The 23420-nt window shown below is 42.6% G+C and overlaps 1 protein-coding gene across 2 annotated transcripts in view; it reads right to left on the bottom strand.

Moving 5' to 3' along the window:
- Positions 1-18901, bottom strand: part of LOC311515456 (enoyl-CoA hydratase EchA19-like) — a 33007-nt gene extending 14106 nt beyond the window's left edge. The window contains exons 1-6 of one of the 2 annotated variants that reach the window (XM_084618529.1): positions 18661-18787; positions 17499-17576; positions 16792-16924; positions 14856-15023; positions 4693-4790; positions 1853-1997 (exon numbers count right to left, since the gene is read on the bottom strand). In XM_084618529.1, the coding sequence (XP_084474655.1) occupies positions 1853-1997; positions 4693-4790; positions 14856-14985 (373 nt within the window). In that variant the 5' untranslated portion in view covers positions 14986-15023; positions 16792-16924; positions 17499-17576; positions 18661-18787. Of the gene's footprint in view, positions 1-1852; positions 1998-4692; positions 4791-14855; positions 15024-16791; positions 16925-17498; positions 17577-18660 lie in introns of both variants that reach the window. The other variant, XM_084618528.1, reaches the window with a different exon arrangement.
- Between the last annotated feature and the right edge of the window lie 4519 nt (positions 18902-23420).

Raw genomic sequence — 23420 nt, forward strand, 5'->3', positions numbered from 1 at the left:
GAGCGGCGTGTTAAGGTGCTGGGCTGGGGCTGACGGATTGGATAAAGGGCAGAGGGCCTTGGGGGGTGGTCAGGGAGCAGGGGGGGTTGGATGGTTTGGAGGTTCTGGGGGCGGGGCGGTTAGGGGATGGGAAACGGGCATTGGATAGGGTGTGGGAGTCCCGGAGGGCCTGTCAGGGGGCAGGGGTGTGGGTGGGGTCGGGGCAGTCAGGAGACAGGGAGCGGGGTGAGGGGGCTGGATGAGTCGGAGGTTCTGAGGGGTCAGTCGGGACAGGAAGTGACTATTAATAACTGAAATGCTCAAGGCCAAAGTAAGTTCGATATAACGTGGTTTCACCTATAATGTGGTAAGGTTTTTTGGCTCCCGAGGACCGCGTTATATTGAGGTAGAGGAGTACTTCCTTTTCGTTTGTTTTAAACCTGCTGCCTATTGATTTCATTTGGTGATCCCTAGTTCTTGTGTTATGAGAAGAAGTAAATAACACTTACTCACTTTCTCCACACTAGTCATGATTTTATAGACCTCTGTCATATCCCCTCTCAGTCGGGGGCCACTCCGCTTGCGTGTGCAGTGGCTCCCGGAAGCAGAGGCATGTTCCCCCTGCAGCTCCTATGCGTAGGGGCAGCCAGAGGGCTCCGCATGCTGCCCCGGCTCCAAGTGCTGCCCCCACACCTCCATTGGCAGGGAACTGCGGCCAATGGGAGCTGCAGGGGCAGCACATGTGGACAGAGCAGCGCACAGAGCTGCCTGGCCACGCCTCCACATAGGAACCAGAGAGGGGGACATGCTGCTGCTGCTTCCAGGAGTTGCTTGAGGCAAGCGCTGCCTGGAGCTTGCACCCCTGAACCCCTCCATGCCCAAACCCCTGCCCCAGCCCTGATCCCCCTCCACCCTCCAAACCCCTCAATCCCAGCCCAGTGCACCCTCCTGTACCCCAAACCTCTCATCCCCAGCCCCACCCAAGAGCTAGCACCCCCAGCCAGAGCCCTCACCCCCCCCATGCCCCAACCCCCTGCACCAGCCCCAATTCCCCTCCCGCCCTCTGAACCCCTCAATCCCAGCGTGGAGCACCCTCCTGCACCTCGCCTCACCCCAGAGCCTGCACCTCCAGTTGGAGCCCTCACTCCCCACCCCTCTGCCCCAGCCCAGAGCCCCCTCCTGCACCCTCAACTTCTCATTTCTGGCCCCACCCCAGAGTCCGCACCCCCACCCAGAGACCTCACCCCCTCCTGCACCCCAACCCCAATTTCGTGAGCGTTCATGGCCTGCCATACAATTTCCATACCCAGATGTGGCCCTCGAGCCAAAAGGTTTGCCCAACCCTGGTGTAGACACTATCTTCACCAATGGGAGGGATTCTCCCGTCAGTGTAGGTAATCCACCTCCCCAAGAGACAGTAGCTAGGTCAACAGAAGAATTCTTCTGTCTGTCTAGTACTGTGTACACTGGGGGGTTAGGTCTGCTTAACTACATCACTCAGGGATGTGGATTTGTCACACCCCTAAGCAGCGTAGCTATGGCGATATAAATTCCCAGTGTAGATGAGCCCTTAGTTAGCTAGCAGTTTTCTAATTTCCAAACTTTCCTGTAACATTTGGCTATAAAGAAAGCAGACAAAGAAGCAAAGAGAAAGAGACCCCGAGAGATCAGGGCCCAATTCTCAAATCAATCTGTAACCATGTGCCTGCAAATTGCATGCATACAAACCAGAAAATTGTGGATCTATGTACCCAATTCACATATACAGAGATAGGTTTCGCGCTTGCAAGAACTGGGAGAGCAATTCTAAAGACTTTTTTTTTTTTAAATCTGGTCTCTGCTATCTCTGTAGAGATTTTGTATGAAAACATACCAAAGCGTCTGCAGAACACTCCAAAAATGGCACTCTGCTCCACAACACGCAGGTCAGCCAAAAGAGAGAGCTCAAGACCCCCGGCCACTGCATATCCACTTACTGCAGCAATCACTGGTTTGGAAAACTTCATTCGGGAAGGACCCTATCAAAATAAAAGATATATTAATACATTCATACCACAGTATACATACCAAAGACCCAATCCTGCAAACACTGTTGGGTGTAGTGCTTAATATAGGATGGAGGTTTATTGACTTCAGCGGGACTATGCCTTGTAATAAGCATTTACAGGATTGGACCATATCTAGGATGGTTGCAACCAGCACATCAGCTAATGCACCCACATATACTAACTTCCATTTATTATCTTGGTTTTGCTGTGATCAATTTACCTTTTTATTAATACAGTCTACTTGATTTATTCGGGATTGCTTTACTGGGATATATCCCTGGGTACCTAATTAGCCTAATGAGACTGAATGACAATGATTGCTGTTTAATCAGGACAGCAGTAGGAAAAATTAATAAGACATTTATCCAGTGCCAGTGGGTTAAACTGGTGTTAAAGCAGATGTTCACAGTCGTGAAATTCTAAGCTTCCATCACAGAAGTTGCCCTGTATAGATTATGTAAAGATACAAACCAAATGATGACCTCAGATACATCTGTACGACTCCATGGTCTTCCAAACTTTACTTTAAATTTGAGCACGGACCACTGAGGCATAATCTGAAGGCAAAAAGGTTATACAGGTGCAGCCAAGGGCACAATTTTGCTAACAGAGCCTTTATTACTGGTTATGATGTTCAAGGTAGAAAGAACCCAGCTACACTTTCAGAGCCCATGTTGAATTTTTAGGGCTGACCATATGAAAGACATTTTACTTGTCAGCTGAGCAAGTTTTGATATCAGGGAGACACTGTACATATGGAAGGAAGGAAATTCACTTCTTAAAGAAGGCATTTCATCCTTGATTTGTTTCCAATGTGTTCAAATTTCATGATATACACTGCGATCATATAACATTTGAATGCCATAATTATGCATATTAGGACTGTATTAAGGATCAAGCATCAGTAATTTAGAGAAGTAGTCAGTATGCTAACAGACCAAATGCAACCCACAGCTGTTAGCGTTAATACAAAGGCATGCCTCTGAGAGACTATTGGGCTCAGCAAGTGAAAGACACAGGACTGCATACTGTGACCTATAGCCTCGTGGCTGTCTATTAAAAATATGTTGCACTTAAATCACATCTTTCATCAGAGGACCTCGAACTCCTTTAGAAGGGCTAAAAAGTTTTGTTATTTATATTATAAAGATGGAGAAATTGAGGGACAGTTAAATAAGCTATTTGCCCACTCAAATTACGACTCTTTCATGAACACAACAATTCAAACAGCAGGATTATTTTGCTTGTATACGTTGAGTCTCAGACAAGATTCTCAAAAACACTCTAGAATAACTTTCAGGAAGAAAAGATTTCATTCTATTTGAGTTATACACCCTCATCTGTCAAAATGCTAAATAAATTTACAGATATGAGAAGCAGCAGCAAACTTCAGACAGGAATATGCACTACTCTATCCAGTGAGACTGACACCTTGTTTTCATCTCAACTGGAGAAGCCTAGTGATTTTATTGACCCTCACTCTATCTAAGATAAGAACAAAACTGACAATGTATGGTGATGACAGGTTTCAGAGTAGCAGCCGTGTTAGTCTGTATTCACAAAATACAGTCTCTAAGGTTAGTCTCTAAGGTGCCACAAGTACTCCTTTTCTTTTAATGTATGGAGAATGAATTCTGATACCCAAGTATCTAATTCAACATTTTGTTTTCTGAGACTACTGATTTTATCAACATGTCACCATTAATGTACTTCTGGCGAACGTGCTGTATATGGAAACATAAATCTCTCAGTGCCCATATAAAGTGATGTTCAAAGCATTGAGCACAGCTATCTAACATACTGAAAAAAAGCACTTACCTAACACCTCCACCTTACAAGTGGTCTGTCTTTAGCAAGCTTCCCCAGTTAACCTGAAGTTCTTATGCTTTCATATGTACCTCTCCTACATCGCCAGCCTTAGCAAGTACGAATATAAAGATACTCATTTTTAGGAGGCAGAAAGATTCTTCTAACTTCATAATCAGTCTGTTTCTGAGCAAAACAGTGAACTCCTGCACCAAAGTCTTCATGGTAGAGATACCATGCAAATGGAGAATGACTGGAGTCATATTAACATTGGTGAAAATCCTGCTTTCCAGATGTGACTAAGATACCTACATATGATACTGGGCCAAAGTTTTCTTTACCACTCAACTTAAAGAAAAAATATGATATACCATGTTGGAAAATAGTTAATAGATCTTTGGATCCTGTCTATCCCTCAACAGTCTCTGCCTATTACATTTTCATTTGAACTACAAATGACCCTGTGCCACAATCATGTAATTCATATTTATATAAACAGAGGGTACAGTATATATAATTTCCAAGATGTCTAGGAGGTGATGCATCATAACTAAACTCCTACTTTTCCTTTGGGGAAACAATCCCATTTGTTTTTAGTTAACTTCAAAGAGGACAAGTATATTTTCCCCTTTTTGTGTCTGCAAGTTAACAGAAATTTGTCACTTGTTTCCATAAATCAGGATTTTAAAGTTTTCTTGTCTATCAAAAACAAAACAGCTGCCTCTCACACATATAGCAAAACAAACTGAAACACAACGATCTGGTCCTGCAGCAATTTCAAGCCATGAAAATTGACTTTAGTTTCACTGAATTGCCCAAAATCTCTCCACGCTGCACAGTTCTGTTTCCAAGTACATACCATGGGACCAGGACATTTGGTGACATCTTGTTCCAATTTGATTGAGGTTGGGTTGTGGGCCAGCTCTTTCAAATCATAACCAGCGCAGAAATTACCTCCTACAAAACACCGCAAAAATTAGACTCCGCAGCAATGAATCCAGGAAAGCACCAGTGTGGGGTCAGTGGAGCTCCAAATATTCACATTTTTTCCTTGAGGTTTGTCCAAAGAGCTGCTTTTGGAGTGGCTCAAAGGACCATTTTCTTTTATTCAGAAGCTTATTTAACCCTGAAAGCCTTGTTGAGAGTCTGCATCAGACAATTTATACACACATCTAAGGAACAGATCTGGATCAGAAAATGTATACGTATATCTCAGACAAACATCATTTCAATATTTCTGTCCATCCATTTAGTGACAGCAGCATTTTGCTACAATGTGACTTTCAAATGGGATTATTGATAATGAAAGTGTAGCCACACCTACTGTCAAAGTTGCATGAAAATTTCCATTGTCAAGGGGTCATTTTCAGCTCCTTACCCAGTGAAGCTGGTTTCAGGGCACATTATGCCACACCAAAGTGGCGTATAATGTATAGTACATCCATCCAGTTTTATGTGAGAGACTTAGGCCCAGATCCACAAAGATATTTAGCCCCTTAACTTCCATTGATTTCAATGGAAGTTAGGATCCTAAACAGCTTTCTGGATCTAGGTTGTTTATTTATTCTACCTTTAAATTTTTCTGATTCATTTTGAAGTTAATATTCTTGTCAAGTGTAAGACTTAGCAGAGTTCTTGTCCATGACTAGGGCTCCTATATCCTAGGGTGATACAAAAAATAATAATTGTTATTATTACAGACACAGGGCCAGATCTTCAGCTGACATAAATTGGTATAGCTTAATTGAAATCAGTGTAGTTGTACCAATTTACACCAGCTGAAGATCTGACTCATCAATTTTAAATTATATTTCAACAGGAAGTAGCACTTCCATTACACCTGTCTTTTTCAGTTGTATAAAGGTAAGTCAATGAAGACAAAGGATCTGATTCTCATTTATACTCCGATCCCTTTTCATCACTCTGGCAGCACAAAAGGGCCTTGAAGTGGGTTTAAAACCTATCTAAGACGGTAGAAGAAAAAAGTTGTATGATATTCTAAGGAATTTGCAAAACAATGTAAGGCCCAACAGTACCCACTGCCTGAAAGGCTACAACATGCCAAATGTGTCCATAAGATTGTCTTTTTAAAAGTACATTGAACTATTTGTTTGAAAGCTAGTGGGTGTCATATTTTAAAACATTAAATCTAACACATCTAACACACAAAAGAAGGCAGGGTAAAAAATTGTCCAGGCAACCTTAATTTTACCATCCCACGGCCTGAGTGCTTCCCTCTGGGCTCTCAACATATTTTTAACTTCATCGTTTCTATTGACTAGACTACAGCTTAACCAGGTACTGTTGAGTCACATCACTAATGAGGGGGAAAGACTTCCTAATAGTAATGTAAGTTGGTTCTCCAAATGGTTTATTTCCTCCATAGAGGCACATTATTAAGCTCATGTTATCAATACATGGGATGTGGGATCCATGAAACAGACTTAGAAAGCTTTAGTGTGCATTTCAACATACGTCCCAAGCAAACAGTTATTTTTTAAGTGTTGGGCTAACATCACCAACTCAGGACCATATCCTCATCCGGTCCTCCATTAATGTCAATGGAGCTACACCAACATTCAGCAGTTGAGGATCTGGCCCTCAGGTTGTGTACTGAGATCTGAATTTAAGATCTGAAGCAACAAGGAGGAGGAGGGAGACTATGAGTGTGTGGAGAGATAAACTTGTAAGAGAACTTCATTTACTGATAAATCAGCCTATTTTCTCTTTAATGGGTTCACCTCCACAGATCTCATCTGTTATCAGATCTGTTATCTGTTCTGAATTGCTCTGTGGAAGAAAGTGTCCATGCCAGGCAGCAATGCTTACAGAAAGCAGAAAGGGAGAGTCTAGGTAGCAGGTCTCCTGATTCAAAGGGGCTATGATAATTCAAATAATAAATAACAACAATAGTCAGAGAGATGACATCTCACATGAGCAGCACACCAGAATTTGGGAATGTAGGCTATAAATAGCTGATCCGATTGATGAAAAAAGAACAGGTTTAGGGTGAGGTGGAAGTCTCTCTTTATTTTATGAGGAATGACTTCACCAATGGACAAATGATGCCAGGGAAAGAAAGCAGATAAAGGGCTTAATTGTGCCTTATCGGCACAGCCTTGCATTGGGAAGGCATTGCAGAGCCACACTGCCCCAAAGAGAACCCAAGAGGCATTCTGCCTCAGAGAAAACATTCTTCCTGTGTATACAGAGATAGCATGTACGCTGCTATAGGGAGCTCCCCTAGTCAGTGTGCAGGGATACAGTCATGACCCTGCCTAGTCCCTGTGCCCTCTGGGGCACCATGTACATTGCGAGTAAGGATGGAGCAATCTTATCACTCCCCTAAGCACAGGGAGTGCAATGCAGGTTGGACCTTGCAAGGGTAGTGGAGGAGTGGGGAGAGGATATTTGTGGCACTGTGCACTCAGATAAGGCTGGGCAGAATTTTCCCTTTAATTTTGAGATGATTTTGTTGGAACTCCAAAACCTGCTTGGTAAAGAATCTGGAAGGAAGAGAGGGGGGAAAAAAAACAGGAAACAGTGAGACGATCTCTTGCATACGCAATAATCTAATTATTTTACATTAAGGTAGCGTTTCCCTTACAAGAAAGGCTGCATGACAGCAGTTAACGCAGAAGCCTGAAAGGAGGAAAATATAGTAACACAGGATGAAATTTAGTTCCCAAGGAAGAGTTAGACACCTGACTAATAAATGAATATGAAGAAGCTCTCATGAAAGCTGTTACTGTGAGATACAAGGAAGGAGGAGTCACTGAATGTGGAAAGCCAACAACTACTGTATAAACACATATTGCTATCCAAAATCCAGTCTGAGCTATGGTTAGAAGATAACTGAGAATAACATTTTCATAAGTGCTAAATTCACCTAGGAGTTACACAAAATTACCTAGGAGTTACACTGACACAAAATTAAACTCTTTCTTCATTCAAGTTAGCTGTGTGAGTGAGATGAAGGAAATACCAAGTCTAGAAATCTAAAAGAAATCCATGTCAGAAAATGAACTCTTGGGAGAAAAGTTTTCATACAGGTTTGAATCAAACAATCCATGTTCTGGTTAAGGAAATCTCCCAAATCATTGTTGTAAAAGCATGACCCTGAGTATGAATTAAAGTCCTATCTACAAAAGCCAGATAACAGCTGTGGTTAAGCAGGTTTTAAAAATGGTTGTGGCTGAACTGGGCTATAAGCCAGTTTGGCCAGCCAGTGTGGACCTTACCCAATTATGCTAAAACTAGGTTAAAACATATGTTCTAGCCACAACCTCTAAAGTTTCTGTAAGATTCCTCCAAGGGATGCTGCAAAACCTATTTCTGTTTTATGTTCCAAATCATTAGTCAGTGCAATAGCATGTAATAGTGGGTATTAAAGACTCTTAACATAAACCAAATGAGTGTCATTAGCTCTCTAACACTTTATCCAAAAAAATAGTTTATGTGACGCTGTGTAAGTTAAGCATCTCCATGACAATTTTCAAAACACATTTAATATTGGGGAGATGAATAATGAATATAAATAAGTGCAAAGTAATTTTGTTTTGAAAATTAACCTCTGTTAATGGGAATGAGGAACAAGAACAACTATGCTATTAATGCTGAAAGAAACCCTGTGCTCTCTGACAAACATGAGACAAGGTCTCCCAAGACTAAATCATTTGTGAATGAGACATGAGGACAGCTTTCTGCAGTGCAGTATGACACAAGTTATTGCACTCAGGGCAATATTAATACAGTAGTCTTTACAGTTTACTAGGGTAGTCCTGTTTGCATCTCAGTTTTCAAATAAACAAGAGAAAACATCAAGTTACTTCACAATACACCATCAGCTTTTACCTATAACAGATCAAAGTTCCTTGGGGGAAAGAGATGGGGACACTGGTGGTGTTCACTATTCCAGAAATGGACTTTGAAGAAAAAAAAATCTCTCCCCTGCACTAACTCTCCTGGTCTTAGTTCTATTGGGGCAGAGGGCAGGAGGGAGAAGAAGATTCTCTCACAGATGTGGGCAGCAACTAAACTACTTCTCGGACACGACTGCGATCTCCAAGCTACAATAACTTCTGCAGCACAGACTCCCTTAAGAAGGCCCAGCAGATTCGTGTAGCCAGGGATCAACTAGCAAACCTCCTACTCCTCCCCTGTGTGCTGGGGCACCGTGTGCTTCCAGGAAGATGGGCTTTGTAAGGCACAAGAGCTTCACGCCCATGGCATGGAGCCCAGCCCCGCTCCAGCCCTGGGGAACCACGCAAGTCCCGCTGCAGGCAGGCCACTCTACCTCCTCAAAGGAGTGTGTGGGGAAGAATTTGCCTTTATGTCATGTAATACAATACGTGTTATTCCTATATTTAAATCTGAGGTTCTATGAAGAGCAGCAAGGCCACCTAATCTCACATAGGTGCCCAGAGGCCACAAGTTGCATGTTTAAACCATTTGGGCTGTGGCAAGACTAGACAGTGGTATCATATGCTAGCTGAGATTATGAAATAGCTTCTTAAAAAGTAAACATAGAAATAAATATCTTCTGATGGTGAAAGAAAGTGAAAAAAACGGTCTTTTGGCACTGAAGATCCCGGTCTAATATCAGCATTGCACTGACTTTTTAGTAACTCTCCATATTCTCTTCCTTTGCAGATGCCAATTTTATGATTAAACACTGAATAAAGGCTGCATTCTATACGGATGTGTCATTTAAAAGAAAGTGAAGACGAAGTAAACAGGAATTCATTTCCAGGGTTCTCACTGGTGCATGCCAAAAACCTATTCGCCCTTCCGCCCCCTCCACTTCCTTATCACTGAAAGTATGCCTCCTCCACACAGCTACTCGCAGCAGAAAGAGTGAATTCAGACCATTTCTTGCATGACTGAGGTATCGTTTCTTCAGAGTTCTAGAAGTAGTAGAAAGCACTGCTGCTCACTGCTCCACCACAATGAAAATCAAAACATTGAAACCCACCACATTTACTTTAATATTCAACTGTACGACGTACAGAAATCCCCTGCTGTCTCTAAAACATAAAAGGCCACAGAGCAAGAACCTCCCTGATACAGTTTAACAGATGGAACCACTGTACTAGGCTGCAAAATTCAGTGTTCTAATTCTCTCTGTTAAGTCAGTTAGGGTGGCATAAATAACCCATGCATATGTCCTGGGGATGTAAAGCTTTAAAATATACACACAACTTTCCTTTTTTAGTCGACAACAATTTCTGTAATTTTCCCAGGACTTCAGTAGTACCACTGACTCCAGCCTAACACCTCTTTTCTATTTGAATAAGAATGGTCATGTATTAATATTAAGAATGTATTAGTTTTGTTAGCATGTATTCAGCTTCATAATACTTAATACATACAGAATGATCATCAGTCTGGAGACAGAGGACAGAAAAAAATCCCCCAAACACTCCTAGGCTGAAGTTTTCAAAAGTGACTTGTGATTCTGGGTGCCCAAACTGCAATACTTTAAAGGGGCCTGATTTTCAGAAAGCAGGCTCAGCACTTTCTGAACGCTAAGTCCCTTTATGGTATCTCAATTTTGGGCACACAAAGTTTGAAGCACCAATAATAATAATAATAATAATAATCACAAGTCGCTTTTGAAAATCTTGTTTTTTCAGAAAAAACAAGAAAGACAAGGAATATAAGTGTTTGCCAGTAATACATGGTAGCGCCCAGATATCGGACAGTCATTGCTTTTGTGCTGATACTTGGTTTGGGAGTTAGGATGCTGAGTGAGAGGAATCATATAAAGGCAAACTGAGAAGTCAGAAGAGTGAGGCTAGAGAAACTATGAGATGTATGAACAGAGCCAATAATCCAAAGTCATACCCACTGTAACTCTACTGAAATCAGTGAAGTTACACCAGGGGTAGATGTGGCCCAGTGAGTTTTTCTTGTAGTGAACAACAGAGACTGTTTTGTAAAATGGGTAGGTGAGTCTGTTCTTGCTGAACCTTACACACCTAAGAGGTCAATCGTTACATATACTGGCATAAATTAAGTAAATACCACAGAGAAATCCACAAGCCCAGTTGCCTTTGATAACTCATTCCCAGCGGAAGACTGAGGCCTGGTATACACTGCGGGGGGAAATCGATCTAAGTTACGCAACTTCAGCTACATGAATAACATAGCTGAAGTCCATGTACTTAGATCGACTTACCGCGGTGTCTTCACTGCGGTGAGTCGACTGCTGCCACTCCCCCATTGACTCCGCCTGCGCCGCTCGCGGCGGTGGAGTACAGCAATCGACGGGAGAGCGCTTGGGGGGGGAGGGGGGTCGAGTTATCGTGTCTAGACTAGACGCGATAAATCAACCCCCGCTGGATCAATTGCTGCCTGCCGATCCAGCTGGTAGTGTCGACATATTCTGAGCGTCATTGATTAAAATTTAGTGAATCTGGGCCAGAGATGATAGATTAAATTAAAGAAAATACAAACGAATGAACTCAGCCACTAAATCCTATTATAGGCCCATGTCAAAGTGAAGGCTGATCTAATTTTACAAGAGGAATTCTGCTCTAGGAAACTACCTGCATGGTTTGGAAAAGTGTGGGAATCTCCAAATACAAAACTCTAATGGCAGGTTGGGTATTTGACTTGTTCCTCCCCTGAGAAAAATAAATGTCTTCTCTCAAAAACGAGACACTATAAAACTTTAAAGTGTTTTGCATTTTGTTTGCTTGTTTTTTTAAGGAACACGACCTAGAAATGAATTAATTTGCATCAATGACATCTAAAATCTCACCATTTAAATGGTTACAACTTTAGAGTCTTGGGTGCTGAGCTATTTATATAATAAGATACACATGCATGTGTGCATTTTAACTAAAATGGTTAACTAGAGCAAAATAGACAGGGTAGATTTGATTTAATCAAATTGATGTTACGTCTGGAGACACAAATCCACAGTTTGAGAAATGCAAAACAAATTAAGCATCTCTGATGGTATCTTCTAGACTGAACACTGAGTCCCATTGGGTAGATAGAAAGATTAACCTAAATAATCTATACAGAAGACTATGGAACCCCGTAAGATTGGGTCCCCAATCCATGAACTATTGGAACTCATTTACAAAACTTTTCTTAAGCATTACATGAATATATTGTCTCACACTATAGAATTTGAATTTATAATCCCTATTCCATGATGAGATATCCTTGAGCTATAATGACACACAGTATCTTAATTAAAACTATCTTTACATAAGTTTTTTCCTCAAAAAGCATTTTTTCAAAAAAAAAAAAAAAAAAAAAATCATTGATTTTTATCCTACCTGAAAACAGATCTCCATACGTAGTGGTGATAAAAGCATCTCTGACTACTGAGAGCTATCAAGGCAGGCCAGATAATAGGAAATAACAGAGGAACGCACAAAAAGTTATTAAAATAATAGGAACAGTAAGTTATAAATACTGATCCTGTAGAAGTAAATGGGAGGTGACTTGGCCAGGATTTGACCCTGCAAATGTAAAGTGTCTTTAAACTGGTGTGGCAGTCACTGCTAGGAACTGCTGGAATTGCTACTAAATGTTCTGACTGTAAAAAACTAACATGATATTTCCACCATGAATGTGAATGTTTTCCTCCTCTCTGGATAATGACAAGACAGCTACTTCTAATTAAAGTTTAGCAATGTGTCTCTTCTTATTTTGCTACCTCCATCTGACAATTCACACAAGTACTTTCATATACTCTTTGAAGTTTAGGGGGAGGTTGTTTTTTCCAAGTGCTGGGTTTTATGTCTCAATCATCCTAAATTCAACTGCAGCGCTTCCAAGATAAATGAATAAAGCAAGAAAAAACTGCACATGCATCTTAGATAATATGCATGTTCTCATTTCCTGTTTTGATTTTCAGATACATGTGCCTTGTCTTACCCTAGTCCGTGGGCACAATAAGTCATTTGTATTGGACAAAATAAGTCATTGGGAGGTTTTCCGTCACCTAGAGTAGAATAAATTCAAAATATAAAGGATTTCTCAAAAGTCACACAGCACCTGAGCAGTATAATTACAATAAAAACCCTCCAACAGTCAGATTCTCAGTTAATGAAAATCAATGGAGATTTATACCAGCTGGGTATCTGACCCTCAATCATAATTATCATGATATTATACCTATTTCAAAGAACAAAAACAGGAATTTGTCTCAAATTTTATTAGCTTATAAACAACTATTACTCAAGGGCACATTTTACAACAAGCATCAAATGAATTCATTTAGTTGTATCTAAAATATTTTACCTCTTCATAACTTTAAGTTCAGTGTATAAGTGAACATGTACATTGACACAGTCAAGAAAGCATGAGTTATAAAGCTTAGCAGCATCTGGGAACAGCTGCTATTTTGCTGAAAAGGCAGCAATATAAACAGTGATGTTTATTAGAAAAAAGAGACCCTGACCAAAATCAGGTTATAATTAACCAATTCACTGCTTGTGAAGGTATATCGTTGCCAAAATGTTCAACAGTGGTCATTTATTTTGGGTTCCTCCATTTTTGAATGCCAAACCTAAGACAACTTTGAACTGATTTTCCAAAGCGTTGAGTATTCACATCTCCTCTGGAAGTCAGCATGAGCATCAGAAGTGTGAGTAGCACCTCTGAAGTTCATGACCAACATGTCTCAAGCTGAGCACACAAAATATGAGGCATCCAAAAATCAGTGTCCACTTCACTGTCTGTGAAACTATAGTAGGAGTCCAAAAAAAAAAAAAAAAAAAAAAAAAAAATTTTCATAATTAGGGTCCTGCTCCTACAGACTCACAAGTAACTTTGATCCTGCAAACATTTTACATATAAGTTATTCATGGGCATAAAGTTACTCACGTGTGCAAGTGTTTGCAGAATCATGCTTTTGGATGTAAATCATACTTCACTATTCATTTATTCAGTTGTGTGTTTAGACTGATAAGGAGACATGGCATGGGTTAAATAAACTCAAGAAGGCCTTTTCGTCACCTACTGTTCAAACAAGGTAGAGCCGTCTACCAGACCTCTCTGTAGAAATTAATGCATTCAATTTTTTTCAAAATTGTAGAAGATTAATCTCAGGAGGAAGAGAATAGCCTTGTGACAGTTTGGGGAATATGTTTGTGTCAACATATAAATCCCTAATATCATTTATGGTTGTAACAGCCATTATGAATTAGATCATCCATTTGGTGGCAGGGACCTGGCATGTAGTGAACAAACTATGTCTGGAGAAGTTAAACAGGGCCATCAACAACTGAATAGCTTTGCCCTGAAAGGCCAATGGAGGTTGCTACCAGCAGAACCACTGAGTTTTAAAAACTCTTTGCGTAGCAAGCCTTGGGAATTGGGGGACAGAAAATCCCCGGCACAAGGACAGAAAAAGAAAAGATGTTACAGATTGCTTTTTAAAAAGAGATGAGCACTTTGGGCAAGATAGTCAGCCCGTCACAAGAAATAGAGGACACAGCTGGAGAAGTGGGCACAGAACAGGCTTTCCCTTTCCAAGGAAACTGACCAAAACCCTAAGAACTCTCAGAAGCAGTGAGGACTCTGGCCTCTCGGGGGCAGGAGAGGAATTGCATTCATGTGTTTATTGTTTTGCCTACATCTGTAATTCTGCTGTGCTGTCTATGAGTAAAGTATGTGTGTTTAAGAAGTTCCTTTATAAAGTCTGTGTTCCCTACTTTAACTGCCACGTTTCCCCAAAGAGTTAAACTATAAACTAAAGTGCCCCTGGGGATGGAGCTATGGGGAAACCATGCACAGACAGCAGGGGAGCTTCAGCACTGGTCTCTAGGCTGAAGGCAACTACACTGAGGAGTCCCACATCCCAAAGAAGAGGGCCAGACAGGAAGTCTGCATGCCAGGAGCATGTCCTACAGGCTCAGTCAGACAGTGACTGGACTCTGCCCTGACCCAGATGGCTGGAAAGCAGGTTGGATTCAAATGTTGGGTCTGATTATAACAACCTGGTGACCACCCACTGTGGGGGAGGGGGAAATAAGGCAGGGCTATAACAAATCTCACCTATTCCATGAAGTACAGCAACAGTTAGTGAGGTATCATCTTCAAATGAGGTGAATGCCTGCAGAAGATTTGCTGCAGTCTCCTGATTCACAGCATTCCTAGCTTCCGGCCTGTTGATCCCAATTGTCATGATGGTTCCATGTCTTTCAGTGACTACATTTTTCTTCCCTGTGTGGGGGGGAAAGAAAAACAATCAGCGTAAAAGTATATTTACATTCCTTTTAGTAAGTCATTAATACATTAAAAAAGGGGTCTGAAAGGCTTAAAATGTTTTACTATTAGACAACAGAGACATTTAAAATAAACAGACAGAGGTAAATCCAACATATTACTTTTACCACTTATCATTCCTTCATGAACATTTTTAAACATTTTAATATATAGTATCTTTGCCAGGCTTATATTTAAGCAACAGTAAATAAGGACAGAAGGTATTTCCTGAGAATTTATACAATGACCAGCTGTGACGAGTGGACTGTCTCAAGCACAGCTGGGGATCACTCTTCTGGGTGAAATGCGCTGTGGTGTCATTGTTATTGCTAAAAAATGAAGGGAAAAAGTTATTTTTAAATGCAAGAGGTAGTTTCAACTGGTATTGGAGGTAAAGGAATTTCTACAGAATTAATGTTAAGCAAAGCAGGCAATCAGGTTGCTTAAAACAGCCCTCAATAACCCATTTTACAATAAACATTAGCTTCTAATTAGATAACTACCAAGAATGTTTAATGTAGTAAATAATCATATTTACCTCAAGATACAGTAACTCTCTCTTTCTACCAAAATAGGAAACCAAGGGTACAATTCTGCTCTCAGTGTAAGTAGTTGGATTATTTACTCTCTGCAGTTTCTTACTAAGTGTGCGTACTGTACCCAGCACAATGAGGTCTCGGTCTTAGCTGGGGATTCTAGGCACTGCATGAATTTACAAGGAGCTATTCCAGAACACAGCAATGAAACTAGGAGCAGAATTTGGCTTAGTACCTGTAATTTTACATATATTCTAAATGTTTTCTTTGTACTTAATTGAAAATCTAAGTTTTTCCTTTAAAGCAGTAGTCTACAGGACCCTGAAATCTGAAGTCCAGGAAAAAAAAGTAACAGATTCTCATTGGATTTGGATCTTTTGTTGCTTGCGTGTCACAGCACTTTTCAAGTTACCACTGGTGTATGAATCAGTAGAATAAATATCCTAGATTAACTACTGGGGGATGGGAAAAATCTTGGTTAATGATCTGTTATTTCTACAGTATTGTTTTTATAGTTATGTTTTAGTTCTGCCATAGCTGTGCATGGTGCTTTACAGTTAAATGGCGTAAATTGGCCTCATTTCCCTGCTCTCGATAGAACAAATCCAATTTACAAAAGCTGAAGTTCTGGCCCAGTTATTCACTTCTGATGGGACAGTCAGGAAGACCTTTATACCTAAGAGATCATATTTTTCCATGTTCCACACTATCACAGCTGTAATTGGCAGAGGTTCTTCCATATAAAGGAGAGAGGGGAGTCTCCCAGCAGGATATTTGCTGTGAGGAGCCCTCAGCTTTGGAACCCAATTCCCCCATTAGTGCAAAACCACCTGAGTCTGTGGACAGTCAGGGAATACTGCATAGCTATCTATTTACACAAGTTTGGGGGGATATAAGGGATGGTGTTTGTGCAGAAAGGGGCACTTGGGGAGCTTTATTTTATTACTATTTTGGGTGGAGGAGAAGCTGTTGGCTATGCTTCTGAAGTTATTTTAAGTTATTGGCATAGGCTCGTAGAGTCCAGGATAGGTGGTATACATTTTACATTGAAAGAAATAAGAACTGCTGTCGGATTGGCTAGAGTCAGATAGTTTTTACTAACCTCAGATGCATCCACTCAGGATGCATTTATTTGTTTGACATATGTGATCTGATTGATTAATATTACTCTAGATCTTAATATTGCTCACCGCTAAGGAGCCTAGGCAGCAGAAGTCTACTAACTCATCACATCACTGTTTTAGCCAATTATGAGCCAGGATTTTTCCCTTCGGATGTAACAGCAGCAATAAGACACTCCACTTCCCAGGGACTGATCCATTCCTAGGGTGATTAAAATAAAATCAGCCTTTATTCTCACGTTTTATTAAACATATTTACGGCAGTCTACAACCACCCCAAATTGCACAGATAGCATTTCATTTTAAATGCATGGTCATCCATGTATACTTCTAAAGCTTGACTCTTTCTGCGTGAAATTCATCTGTGTGATGGGTCAGCACAAATCCTCTGACCCATACAAATCCCCTGACCCATACAAATCCCACTTAAGGTCTCAGAACAGGACTTCACCCTTCATGAAGCATAGGGATTAGAGAAGAGAGCAGACTGGGGCTTTAGAATCAAGAAATTCATTAAAAGCAGCAAAGAATCCTGTGGCACCTTATAGACTAACTGACGTATTGGAGCATAAGCTTGGGGCTTTTACAGATCTAGACCAACACGGCTACCCTTCTGATACTTGACACCATGCAAGAAATTCACTGCTATTCAAAAATGAAACACCAAGCTAGTGTTGGGGCTCAGTCAGTAGAGCATTGTATCCAACAGCAATTCTTTAAGAGTGCAGCACCCTAACTTAAAAAATAAATAAAAAGTTTAAAAAAAATTGAGTCACCTGCTGTATAGTTTACCATTTATGCATCAGTTTCATTTTGTCCAGTGCAAGGTGAAGACCACTCTCAAGGCGAAGCATCTATCTCATGAAGGAAACATAAACAGAGGTCCTGCAACCATCACTTCTCCAACTAGGATGATAACAGTCCTTGTCTAAAGAAGAGGAGGACTTGTGGCACCGTAGAGACTAACCAATTTATTTGAGCATGAGCTTTCGTGACAAAAGCTTTTCGTGATTAGCTTTTGTCACGAAGGCTTATGCTCAAATAAATTGGTTAGTCTCTACGGTGCCACAAGTCCTCCTTTTCTTTTTGTGGATACAGACTAACACAGCTGCTACTCTGAAATAATTTGTTGTCTGCTATCCTTTAGTCTCCATTCTGTTGTATGCCTCATCGGGGCAGATTCACTGGTACACTCACCAGCTCTGTGCCACTCCGATGACACAAGGGGGCCATAAACCTGGCTGAAGTGGGTTATCAGCTGCTCTGTAAGGGGATAAAGCAGGCAGAGGGCAACACTGAATCTGGACCATTGTCTTCAGGACAGGGAACAGTGCTGTTTTTCATGCGGAGGTCAAATTTCCAACAAAAGAAATGGAATGTCATCAAGACACATGAAAACGTGAGGTCCCCAAATAATCAAGAATTTCTGTTTTGGTTTTCAAGTCTAATAAATCAACTGCTCAGAGCCCCCTATAAATCAGCAGCTCCCACCAGACGCCCCACCTTGGGATACATTACTCAGAATTTAATGCTGATCCTTCCCTAAAGAAGGATTCGTCCTAGAAACGGACATTTGATATGACCCGAAAGCCTCTCGAAGCGAAGGGAGCTATTACTGCTCAGCGCGTAAACCGTGACATTTACTGAGGCCCATGGGGTGAGCGGGGCCGCCTGAAAACCACGCAGGCTCCGAGACGCCTGGCAGCGCTTGTAGTCTAGCGGCGTGGGCGCGACTGCAGGCGCGAAGCAGCGGTGAGGGACTCCTGTACTCTAGCGGCGAAGGGCACGGGGTGGCTTTGCCGCTCCCTGGGGAGTTCGCCTCCACATCGCACGCTCCGGCAGCGGCAGCCGGGGCGGCGCTGCTCCTCCCTCCCTTCCCCGTTAAGTGTTGTCCCGTCAGCAACCCAGTGAGCACTGCCCTCTGCCGGGGACACAAACCTTCGCCTCCCGGTGTCCCTGCTCCTGTTGCTGTTGCCGCCCGGCGGCTGCCCAGGGCCCCCCTGAAGAGGAGGCGCGCAGGGTTGCGCAGGAGCTGCCCGGACATCCCTTTTCAGCGACCCCGAAGCCGCGCCCCGCTGCAAGGCGCAGCCCGACCCAGCTGTGGCCCGCACGCACGGACCAGCCTCCCACGTGGCCTGAGCGGCTCCGGCTCTCTACCCTCTTTCAAAATGGCCCCGGTCCCGTTGTTCCCGCCCCCCCCCACCCGTTGGTCTCGCCACCACTGAAGCCGCAGGCTGCCCCCAGGGAAGGTAGCCGCCTCTTCAGCTGTCCGCAGGCGGGGAGGGTCACTGGGGAGGCAGCTGCCATTGGAGCCAGTGGGTGCTGATCTCTGGCATGTAACAGGAGTATCGACCATTGTTAGCCCCTGGACCCAGATCATGCGACCGTCCTTGGGCCGGGAAGTCCAGGGTCCAGTCTTCTGCTGGGTGTGCCAGACCCTTGTTCCAGCCCGGCTCTGTGAGAGAGCAGGGGAATGTGCTCCCTGTCCTTATCCCCGGCAGAACTGCCCCCTGTTGCTGCTTTAGGTGCCCTCTTTGTACTAGGCACTATCACAACTGCATGCCACCACATTGGTGGCAATGAGTCTTCATGAATTCTAGGAAAAGTGACCAGGATTAAATATTCATTTTTGCAAATCAGACAGACATTACTGGCTTCTAATCTCTGTTTGTATTGCCCTCTGAACCTTTACTTGATGAAGGGGTTATGCCACCGTAATTATACTAGGAAAGTTAACGCAGTGTAAGGCCACCCTCTATTGTAGACACAATTATTCCAGTATACAATTTCCTCTAATAGAAGAGAAATAAGACATAGCAGTAAAACAGCACCTTTGCACCGCTATAACTACATAACACCAGAAGTTGCATTAGTATCACTATTCCAGCGGGGCGCTGGAACAATTTTATAGTATGGGTGCTGAGAGCCCTTGAACTAAACTGTAAATCCTGTACATGATGGAAACCACTTCAAGACAGGGGGTGTGGCAGCACCCCTAGTTCCAGCACCTATGTTAATTCCAGTAAAAATCACACTCCTAACACATGTAAAAAGAACAGGAGGACTTGTGGCACCGTAGAGACTAACAAATTTATTTGAGCATAAGCTTTTGTGGGCTACAGCCTACTTCATCAGATGTATAGAATGGAACATATAGTAAGAAGATATATATACATACAGAGAACATGAAAAGGTGGAAGTTGCCATACCAACTCTAAGAGGCTAATTAATTAAGATGAGCTATTGTCAGCAGGAGGGGAAAAAAAACTTTTGTAGTGATTATCAAGATGGCCCATTTCAGACAGTTGACAAGAAGGTGTGAGGATACTTAACATGGGGAAATAGATTCAATTTGTGTAATGACCCAGCCACTCCCAGTCTCTATTCAAGCCCAAGTTAATGGTATCTAGTTTGCAAATTAATTCTAGTTCAGCAGTTTCTCATTGGAGTCTGTTTCTGAAGCTTTTCTGTTGCAAAATTGCCACTTTTAAGTCTTTTACTGAGTGACCAGAGAGGTTGAAGTATTCTCCTACTGGTTTTTGAATGTTATGATTCCTGATGTCAGATTTGTGTCCATTTATTATTTTGCGTAGAGACTGTCCGGTTTGGCCAATGTACATGGCAGAGGGACATTGCTAGCACATGATGGCATATATCACATTGGTAGATAACACATGTAGTTATCCTGATTCAAAATCTGTGCATAGACCAGACCAAAATTGTGTTTTGTCAAGTGTCAGGCATAGGAGAAGATTTAATCAGGTATCTAGCTGACTTCAGCTGGGCCAATATGCCCTGTAAGTTACCTATGAATTTCGGTTTGTTCAAATAATTACATGCAACAGTTGGGAATGAGGGGTTTTGATGTGTATCTGTCCGTAATCACTAAGATCATTCAAAGTGACATACTTTTTCAAGAGCGTGCTGAACATACACTCATTACAGTGTTACAGGTCAAAACCAGGAAAGTGGTAATATTTAAAAAACTTTGTAACTCTTGCCAGTCAAAAATTGTATGCTATCTTCATGTCTTCTCTAAGATCAGCAACATAGTCCTCAAACACTAAATTTGAAGCTTTGTGCCAGTGTTCTTGCACACTGGATGTTAATCGCATATCTCTATTTTCTGTTTAACTCCGAGTTTTGAAATGGCATTAACCCTGAGCACTCATACCCATTGTGATCATTCCCCACACTTTCCATTTCTGCTCGTCTGTTAGATTGATCAAGTCATCCTTTCCATACTACTCATGTCTGCATCAGTCATTCAACTACTAGCTCCATTACAGTCTATAAGTAAAAAGAACAGGTGTACTTGTGGCACCTTAGAGACTAATAAATTTATTTGAGCATGAGCTTTCGTGAACTCCAGCCCACTTCAATGGATGCATAGAATGGATGTTCTATTCTGTATATGTTCCATTCTATGCATCCGATGAAGTGGGCTGGAGCCCACGAAAGCTTGTTCTTTTTGCAGACACAGACTAACATAGCTGCTACTCTGAAACCAGTATTTCCTGCTCCCCATCTCCTTTATCTTACTTTTATTTCCCTAATGTGCTATTAGAGCTTTGCGAAGTCCTTGGTTTCACCTGTATTAGCCACTGTGGATCGCCACAGATCCAGTTCCACAAGCTTTATTCTTGTGTAGTCATTGAAACAGTTGCAGAAAGGACTACAGGAAAGTCCAGCTTTTCTTTCCTTTGTTTTTCTCCCATCTTTGCCATAAAACAGTGCTTCTGTAGTCAGAGATAGCCAGCTGGAAGCTATCTCTGAAATTTTTAACAAGTTTAGTGTTACCCTGGTTACCCTGCTGAGCTTTGCCACACTCATCAGGTGATTGTATCAATCGAGCAGGTGACCCACATCTACCATTTAACTGGCAGGCAGTTGTTCAGTAATGTATTAATTACATACAGAACATTTTAATAACATGTAGGTACATTGCAGCCTGGTTCAATGGTACTTGTTTATTAATTGAAAAAAATTCATTACTTAGTGCAGGGGTGGGCAAACTTTTTGGCCCTAGGGCCACATCGGGTACAGAAATTGTATGGAAGACTGGTTAGGGAAGGCTGGGGGAGGCTATGCCTCCCAAAACAGCAAAGCATGGCATGGCCCCCGCCTCCATTCCAGCCCCCAGGAACTCCCACCCCCATCCAACCCCCTCTGCTCCCCACTCCGACTACCCCCTGGGACTCCTGCATCCTATCCAAACACCCTTGCTCCCCACCCCCTGACCACCTCCCTGGAGCCCCCCATCCAACCCTCCCGCTCTCCCCACCCCACGTTACCTAAGGGGAGGGGGAAAAGGGGGCTCAGTCCTTTCCCTGTGCATTTCCCCTGCTGGTTTGGCTGCTCTCCCTGGCATTCGGACAGGGCTCGCTCCCTGTCTGGGCTTGGCTGCTGGGGACAGGGGCCAAGCATGCTGGAGGTGGAGGGGGGCTCTGGCTTGCTCTGCCCCTGTCCCCGGCAGCAAGGCCCAGGCCTCTTGACAGCCGCCCTGCAACCCTCCCTGCTCCTCACTTGCCCCTGAACTCCCTCTGACCACGCTGCCCTGGAGCACCAGGTCTGGCGGCGCAATAGCCATGCCGCCCAGCCAGAGCTGTAGCCACGCTGGCCAGAGCTGGGGGAACTGTGACTGCGAGGGAGGCAGGGAGGGAGGGGAGCAGAAGGGGAGGGGCCAGGGGCTAGCCTCTGCCCCGCTCACCACGCTGCTGGGGAGTTGGGCTGGCTCCTCTGCAAACCTATCCTGACCCCGCTCCCTGGCAGGAGCTCGGGAGCCAGAGGGAAGGGTCCTGCAGGCTGGATGTGGCCCGCAGGCCGTAGTTTGCCCCCCCTCTGGGTAGATATAGATGACCAGGTAATGCTGTTTTCCTAGGAGCCAAACTGGCTGTTTTAAAGTGTTACTAGTCTTTTTTTTTTTTTTTAAATGATTACCAAATAGCAATTTTGTATATTCTTTAACTACGGGCAAATATTGGTTAAAATGGCTATGCCTTTTAATTATATGCCCGTGTTTTTTCTTAATGGAGAGTGAAAAGGATGGCAGGTGGTCACACAGAAGGTCTATCATACTTGAGTGCATACCCTGCACGACAGTTGTAGATGAGCTAGCTGTAACCTCACACTGGGTTTACACTAGTGTCACTGCCTTGACGACTATGGAATCACTACAGATTTCTGCCAAATAAGTGAAATAAGCACCAAGCACAGAGGGTGCAGCATTTCTGGGGGATAGACCTGAGTGACCTGCTAAATGGAGTCTTTGGGCTCTTTACAAGGCATAGAGAAATTATTACCATGTTTACAAAAGAATCTGTCAACCCTGTCTGTAATGGAAAAATGAGTGGCTAGGGATATACTGTAATTAATGCATTATGTCCTAGTCCTCTCTGTGCCGCCATCTGCATGATTTCCAAAAGCTATGCAGAAACATCTTGAGTATTTTTTCCTCTTTGCCAAAACACAAGCAATAAAAAAGAGGGTTGTTTTTTTTTAATGACATAGGAGGATTTCTTAATATGCTTGGTGTTACTGATTGCCCACAAGTGGTGATACAGACCCCACTCCTGAGATGGGAGGAAACACAGAGAAACAGAAAGCAGTGCTTTGGTATAAATATACATCTGGACAGTGATGATATGCATTTGAATGCAAACCCGAGAGCAGGTTCTTCATACAACCTTTTCATATTC

Source organism: Lepidochelys olivacea (assembly GCF_965140295.1).
Source record: "Lepidochelys olivacea isolate rLepOli2 genome assembly, chromosome: 2".
Classification (NCBI taxonomy): domain Eukaryota; kingdom Metazoa; phylum Chordata; order Testudines; family Cheloniidae; genus Lepidochelys; species Lepidochelys olivacea.